The sequence below is a fragment of the Aphidius gifuensis genome, linkage group LG1, assembly GCF_014905175.1.
Source record: "Aphidius gifuensis isolate YNYX2018 linkage group LG1, ASM1490517v1, whole genome shotgun sequence".
Lineage (NCBI taxonomy): Eukaryota > Metazoa > Arthropoda > Insecta > Hymenoptera > Braconidae > Aphidius > Aphidius gifuensis.
Window position 1 is genome coordinate 31,701,847 of NC_057788.1, and position 8,093 is coordinate 31,709,939.

The following is an 8,093-nucleotide window of genomic DNA, read 5'->3' on the forward strand; positions in this document are numbered from 1 at the left end:
GTGGGTGAAATTTTTTATCAGGAAACAAGGGAGAAATAGCATGCGTCGTGACAGAGTCGCAGGGGTTTATTTTGCCTTTATATAGAAGCCGAAACAACTCCAACTTCTCTTCATTCACACATGGAACTTCTTGCCAGTTGTGACAATAATCTTAATTTCATTAACATATCAAAGTAAAAATATTTAAATTGAAAATTAATCCAAAAAAAAAAAATAACAAATTACAAAAATATTTTCATTCATTGTGTTTTGATTTTTTGTTTATAAAAAATAAAAAAAAATCAAATTAATTATAATTAAAGAAAAAAAACAAAAATATATATTAAACAAATAAATATTAGTTAATAATTATTTTTGCAAGTTGAAAAAATTTGTCATTTTATTTTTGGTGTTTCACTGAATAACCAGCAACAAGTGAGTAAATTGATTTGTTTGTTTTTTCTCATCAATAACAATATAAAAAATATGAAAAATTTATAAAATTATAAAATTTAATTATAGTTTGTTCTGTTGGATCTATTTTTTTCTATTTATTTTTATGTCATTTTTTAAAAGACGGATGATGCGTTATTTACAGCAAATTGCACTCGTCAAAAACAATATCAAACTTATAAAATTAATGACATTTTAATTGGATACATTCAATTGACATAACTGTGAATTATTACTTTTTCTATTTTCAATATAATATTAATGTTATTTTTCTATTCAACTTTTCTATAAATCATTAATGAAAATATTTTTTTTTACTCTAGTAAATTGTTTATTAATTATCAATTAAATTTATTTAAAAAAAAAGAAAAATAATTGTTTTATTTGTTTAATTACTTGTTGATTTATTTATTCATCAATTTTTCAAATTAATTTACATTTTGATATTAGAAATGCAGTTGAAATACAGTGAATTTTTTATTAAATATTAACGAAATTTATTAGTTAAAAAAAATCATAAAATTAAGAAAAATAATTGCTCTATTTATTGATTTATTTGATTATTAATTTTTTTGTATTGATTGAATTTATATTTCGATATAATTGGTCGTCAAAAATATCTTGAAAATCTTAGTATACATTGTTATTAAAATGTGACACTCGGGAAATCATAAACAATAATAATGTGACCAACTTTATGAATACATAATTCCATATATATCATTTTTCATGATAAAAAATTTTTATTTCAACATGACGATTGTGTCATATATTTATGCAAGCAAATACAAGAAAAAAAAATCTTTATTTTCATATTTATCATGACATAATAGAGTGATATGAAAAAATTATAAAAACTAATAAGAAAAAAAAAAAAAAAAAAAACTGTTCAATAAATTTATTAAAAAAAAAATATTGAGAAAAGTTCAATCATGCTCATTTGAACATGAACCAGAATATTGAAGTGACGTTAATCTAATATCCCAGAGAAAATGAGAAATGTTTTTTTTTTTTAAATTTTTTATATATTTTTTTTAAAAATAAAACTTTTCCATTTCATTTTTTTTTTATTTAGTATAATTTTATGCATGAAAAATTCATATTTTGAAATTGATAATCAGTTAAAGATAATTGACATATATCAAATATTAATTTATCATTTTTAAATGTATAAATTTTCATGATGAAAAATAAATAAATAAATTTTTAATTATTCGAATTAGTAAAATAATTTATGATAATTTTACAATTATTTAAACAGTTTTATTAATATTTACATTAACGATATGTCAAGTGTTGAATAAATATTTGACCAACTTACCCCTAAAATAACAAAAAAACGAAAAAAATTATTTATACAAAAAATTTTTAAATTAAACAACTAATTGTTGTATTAAAATTATTTCATATTTCCCTTTTTTTTTCTTTTATATTATACAGTTAAATAAATAAAAAAATGTTATTATAAATTTAAAAAAAAAATTAAACTTTAAAATATTTTAAAAAAGAGATTATAAAAACTCGTTGAGTATGGAATTTTAGTACTCAAGGTATTTTAATCAGAACACCCAAGAAATGACAATAAAGAACAGTCGAAAATCTTTTTCTTAAGAATTCTACCTTGAATTTTAATTTAGTCAAAAAAAAAAAATTAAAAAAATGAAAAACTTTTAACTGTATTGCCTCAATTTAGGGGTTAAAAAATCATAAATAATTTTAAATGTATGTTAATAAGATATTTCGGTACTTTACCTGTATTAATTAATTAAATTTAAATAACCAAGATACTTGACGCGTATTTAAGAGCGTATAATAAGGTTCAAATTAGGGTTAAATTATAAAATTAAATTGAGCTAAATAAAAATACTATATTACTAGACAAAATTTTGAATAATTTGTATTTTTATTGATAGTTAGTATTCGAGATATGAAGCGTTGAATTATTTATATTCTCCCTTCATTTTCACAAGATAATTTATTTTCATATAGGCTTATTATATCACAGATATTTTCATTCAATTGTCCTTTCAATTTTCATCACCTCGAATCTCGATAAATGTATTAATTATTTACCGAATAAAAAAGAAAATATATCAAAAAAAAAAAAAGGGAAACGTCAATCATATCTGAAACTTATTGAATTTTATTTTATTTTTTTATTTCGGTTTATTGTATAAATTACATAATAATAAATTTATACAATAAACAGATAAATATATTTATTTATTCATATTTAAATTCATATCTTTGATGAAATTTTAATAATGATTTATAATTGAATTAATTAACTTTTATGCTTTTTTTTTGTTTCTTTTTAATTTTTTTCACGTCAAATATTTTTGTATTGTATTTATTTTAATTAAAAAAATTTATTGTTTAAAGTAAGCAGGATATTCTATTAAACAATTAAATCATATAATTATTTTCCTATTTATTTATAAAAATAATGAAAAAAAATAGTAAAAGAATGTAATTTTTACAAATTTTCTTTTTGTTTTTTTTTAATTATTTTTTTGTTGTTAATATTAATATGATAAATGATAGTAATAGAAGCTAGTTTGGCATTTTACGATGATATAAGTAAAAAGATATTTATTGAATATATCGTAAACTAATTGAATGACACCCTGCCATCAGTGATTCAATCAGAAGCTTGTTGCTTCCCTTAGATAGAAATATACTGACTCCCTGTTTAGTTTCCTCACCAATATATAAACTCAATTTTCAATAAGAAATTTTATTTTATTCAATTTAGTATAGATATTATAACCAATAATCATTAATTTAATTGAATTTCATTTAATTAATTTTTTATGATTAATTAAATTGACATTGCATATTTACTAAATTATTTTATTTCGATTCAATTGGACGAAAAAAAAATAAAAATTAATTGTTTTATTGTTGAAAAGTAATAGATAATTGAAGATTTAAATTAATTGTATAATTTTTTATTATTAATTAAATTTTTAATTGACGTTATTCAATAAATTTCAACAAAAAAAAAATAAATTATTAATAAACTTTAAATTTTCTTTTAAATTAATTTCGTCGAACCATTTAATTTGATAAATTTATTTTGACAAATAACCATAAATTTTATTGTCATTAATGACTCATTATTTAATTTCAATTTTAATTTTTCAATAAATATGAATGTTTGAATAAAATTATATATTTTTTTCTTCCAGATTTATCAATATGACAAAAAGAAAGTTTATCAAAATAATTTTAATTATTTCATTGAGTTTAATTGATGTTATAGCATCAATTAATACCGAAAAATTGTCAATTTTACGTCGACCATTGCGTGAAATAAATAAACACAGATGTATTGTTGATAATAAAAAAGATTACGATATCGTCACGGAATACAAACGTTTGCCTGAAAATCGTTATATATCCGAATACAAACGTTATCCAGATTATCGTTACAGCTTCGGGATTGGTAAACGATGGTTCAATGACAACACTCAGGTAAATAAAAATTAATAAATAATAATAAATACTTAATCATTAAATATTATTTATTTATATATTTTCATTCATTGTTATATAATCTTTTTATTATTTTTCCATATAAATAATTCATTTGAATTATACAGTGTCCCTCGAAATCCACCAGGATTTTCGCTGAAATAAATTTACGAGTTTTGAAATATTTTTTTATAAGTATACATAAACCCTGTATTCATTTTTCACCCTTGTTAAATTTTTCCTTTTTTTTCACACCCTTCAATAAGTCTAATAATGATGAAAAAAAAAAAAATTCAATCAGTCAATTATTACCCACGTGAAGGAGAAAAAATTTTAAAGAAAATTAAATATTTAACAGGGTAATTCGTTGACTAAAATATATTAAAACTTTATTTTTATGAAAAAAAAAAAAAAGTGACATTTTTATTAGATGATTTTATAACTACCCTTAAATTGAGAGACGACTATTTTTTTTTTTAAATAGAACATTTAATAAACACCTCCGAGCTTTTATATTAATGTCTCGTTTTTTTTTTTTTTCGTATTTTTTTCAGAGAAATTTACCGTATTCATTTGGCATTGGTAAACGTGAAAATATCGATAAAATAAATCAACAATTTTCAAACGATTATGTCATCGATGATGTATCAAACGATAATAATATATTTGAAAATGAAAAATTACAAATAAAACGTGTGCCATTGAGAAAATATAACTTTGGAATTGGAAAACGTGATATTCATGATGACGATCAACAAAATGACATTGAAATTAATCATGAAAAATTAAATGACGATAATCAACAAGTTTGGGATGAAAATTAATCAAATATATTTTATAATTATTTATTTTTTAATTATATTTATATATTCAAAAAGCACGCTCACTATATTTAAAAATTTAAAAATCTATCAGTGTAATTAATTTTCATAATTTTCAGTTATTTTTTGTTTAAAACTTGATGAATTTTTTTATCCAGTACAAATTGAAATTAAATTAATGATAAAAAATATATATTAATAAATTGATTAATCTCTAATAATCAACAAAATGTAATCTCTAAAAAAAAAATATCATATTAGTCATTGAATTATTCATTGTTTATCAGAAGTTAATGTATTATTAAAAAACAATAATAAATTTATTATATTATTACAAATTAATATGTATATGTATATTGCACATTAATGTCATAAATAAAAGACATTGACAAAGTATTTTTTTTTTTTTTAATTAACCAAATATACCAAAAAAAACAAAAAACCGCAAAAAATTTTTATTGATATTATCAAGTTTTTCTTTGTTCACTTTCACATAACCAATATATAATAATAATAATAATAAATATATGTATAAAAAATAATGATTTAATAATAAATGATAAAATTTGTGTGATATTTGAGTATGATGATACTCTGGGGTATATCATAGAAACGCCTCTCATAACAGTTTCATCGTGCTACTCGAACAGAGTAAATATTCCCAAGTGTTGTATCCTCAAATAAAAATTTAAAAAAAAAAAATGCATTTAATATTTTTGCATTGTATTATATTATCATTTATTAAAAATACAATTGCCTGGAGATTAGGTGAAGAATTACACTGGCTACCAAATCTCGAATGGACAACAAAAAATAATTGGATTAATGAAAATATTCCAACATTAAATAGTAGAATTTTATTTCCATTAGAAATGAAACATTCTGTTGGATTTCCATTAACTGGAAAATTTATTTTAACTGGAATTGATTTACCAAGAGATGGATCATTACTATTACCAAATGATGGCAGTGTAAAGGTTTGTTTCGAAATTAATTTAAACAATTTAATCTATGCTCACGTATTTTTTAATCAACAGTTTAGTAATTCAAATGATAAAAAATTAATAAAAAATGTATCAAAGTGGAAATGGAGTGGTCCATTTTACTGGGTCGATCCAAATAATTGGAACAATACAAATTTAGCAATGCCACATTTTGAAAAAATTCCATGTAGTACTGATACAATTGTATTACCAGATAATAAATATTCATTGAGTATTAAATTTCCAAATGAAAATGTTAAAATTAAAAAAATTAAAATTGGCTCATTATTTATTGGCACCAATGATTGGAAATTAAAAATGTATGGACGTGAATTTCGTGACAGTCATCAAAGTGTAAAGTAAGATATATTTAAAAATAAAAATTAAGAAAAAAAATATATAATAAAACCAAAAATGATTTTTAGATTTTCTGGTTTACAATATTGTCCAGATGAAGAATGTCTATGTCGTCAAGATCCAGAAAGTATTGATTTATTGATTGGAGAAATTTGTAAAATACAATCAACTCGTTGTAGTAAAAAAATTAATTCTTGTGATGATCCATTGAAGGTTTGAAATATAAAAAAAATATAATTTAATAATGTTAATTTAATGATAAATATAAAAATAGGTCGAGGGACACTGCTGTGATTATTGTGGAAGTAAAGTGTTGATTGATCATAAGGTTTCTTTGGTTGAACTTGAAGAATTATCAAATGTAGCATTAAAAAAATACAAAGACACTCTATCATGGCATGCAAGAATGACGTGGGATGAAAACATGGAGGTTTTGATTATGGAAAATGATGAATATACTGGAATAAAAAATCAGGAAGCCATGAACATACTTGCCGAGGCATTGACAGGTTGCTCTATTGTATTTTAAATGAAAAAAAAACTCTTACAATTTAATACAAATAAATTATGACTATTTTTTGTAGAAAAAGAAAATATATATATTATAATAGAATGCATAATATATCAACAATTATTATTATTATTATTGGTATTAATTTAAGAAAAAAAAAGTTAATAATATTTCGAAATTTTTATTTCTAGCTAGAGGAATTGCAGTGATGGGTAAAAATTTTTCTGGACCACCAGTTGGAGATTCAGCTTTATCAAAAAGCTTGATAACAATATTTTGTATATTTTTAGTTTCAATAATTATTGTTTTGATAGCTTTACCCTACTTTGGCTGGTCTTATTCCGAGTGAGTAAAAAATAAAAAAAATATCAAGACGTTGATAAATCAAAAAAGCAAGAAAAGAAAATTAATTTTTAGTTGAAATATAAACAACATCTGTTGATAAATTAAATTTTGTACTTTTAAAAGTAATCAGATATTTAAAAAAAAATAAATTTAACATTGTCAGGTAATATTATAGTGCACAAGTATGCAATTACATTTATAAATAAAAATCAAGTATCAAGTGTTGCAAGTGCAAAGTTAATTAACTGGCAATATAAAATTATATATAAAATTGGATAAATTCAAAAGTACAAGTGTGACTTTTAACAGCACCTGTTGTCAGCTTTAAATTTAAACTCTTTATTTTTTTTTTTTAATTCTTTTGACGCACACACACAGAAAAAAAAAAGAAAAAAATAGAAATTAAAAAAAAATGGCAAATGTCACAAGCAAAGTAACATGTTATTTTGGAATAAAAAAAAAAATAAAAGTAAAATCAAAAGTACCATGTTTGAATTGACATTGAAAAGACATATTATCAATTCGAAAAAATTCTTTTGACATTGTCAAATAAATGACAAAAGTGGAAATTAAATTTGTCACGTTTTTTTTTTTTATTGCAGATTATTTTTAATTGTGAGAGATATATTTCCATTGGTCAGAGATGGCACTCAACCAGTTAAAGATCAATCATCAGAAACAGCAACATTTGAATTTGCAAGATTTCAAAATGTTGCTGATGGTGATATACAGCTTGCAAGTACTGCATATGATGAAGATCAAGAAAACCCAAATGACAATGAACCCAACGAAAATCCACATGAAGGAGGAAAACGTTTTGAAAATCCACTTTACACATCAAAAAAACGTCGTCCAATTGAAGAATTAAATATTATTGACGTCAATTCAACACTACGTTTAACTGATTTACAAAAAAAAATAAAAAATCAAACAGACTGTGATTCAGAATAATTTACACTTCTCCTATTTCATCATGGTATAATTAAAAAATCCTTTGTAACAATTGTTTGCTCGTTTGACGAAATGACAAAAGATATTTTTTTTTAAATTTTCAAAAGTTCATACAGGCAAGGAAACAAGATTATTTTATCAACACATCTTATTTGCAAATATTGAAAATCAATACAGCTCTGTATCACGAAAATGACAATGAAACATAATAAAAAA

The 8,093-nt window shown here is 21.5% G+C and overlaps 2 protein-coding genes across 2 annotated transcripts; both read left to right on the top strand.

The window, feature by feature from the left end:
• Positions 1 to 112: 112 nt before the first annotated feature.
• On the top strand, positions 113 to 5,128 carry LOC122860498 (allatostatins-like). The gene is made up of 3 exons (XM_044164336.1): positions 113 to 414; positions 3,624 to 3,909; positions 4,464 to 5,128. Exons 2-3 carry the CDS (start codon positions 3,634 to 3,636, stop codon positions 4,731 to 4,733), a joined length of 546 nt encoding a protein of 181 aa, XP_044020271.1. The 5' UTR covers positions 113 to 414; positions 3,624 to 3,633; the 3' UTR covers positions 4,734 to 5,128.
• A 244-nt stretch (positions 5,129 to 5,372) lies between these two features.
• On the top strand, positions 5,373 to 8,093 carry LOC122860500 (protein amnionless-like). Its single transcript, XM_044164337.1, has 6 exons — positions 5,373 to 5,707; positions 5,768 to 6,072; positions 6,139 to 6,283; positions 6,345 to 6,579; positions 6,773 to 6,926; positions 7,529 to 8,093. The coding sequence occupies exons 1-6, from the start codon at positions 5,432 to 5,434 to the stop codon at positions 7,875 to 7,877; spliced, it is 1,464 nt and encodes a 487-aa protein (XP_044020272.1). The 5' UTR covers positions 5,373 to 5,431; the 3' UTR covers positions 7,878 to 8,093.

Excerpts from the sequence above, each read along its gene's own strand:
- LOC122860498 (XM_044164336.1), top strand. The coding sequence starts at position 3,634 with ATGACAAAAAGAAAGTTTATCAAAATAATTTTAATTATTTCATTGAGT. Across the intron at positions 3,910-4,463 it reads GGTTCAATGACAACACTCAG|AGAAATTTACCGTATTCATT; the intron begins GTAAATAAAAAT and ends TATTTTTTTCAG.
- LOC122860500 (XM_044164337.1), top strand. The coding sequence starts at position 5,432 with ATGCATTTAATATTTTTGCATTGTATTATATTATCATTTATTAAAAAT. Across the intron at positions 6,073-6,138 it reads GACAGTCATCAAAGTGTAAA|ATTTTCTGGTTTACAATATT; the intron begins GTAAGATATATT and ends AATGATTTTTAG. Across the intron at positions 6,927-7,528 it reads TTTGGCTGGTCTTATTCCGA|ATTATTTTTAATTGTGAGAG; the intron begins GTGAGTAAAAAA and ends TTTTTATTGCAG.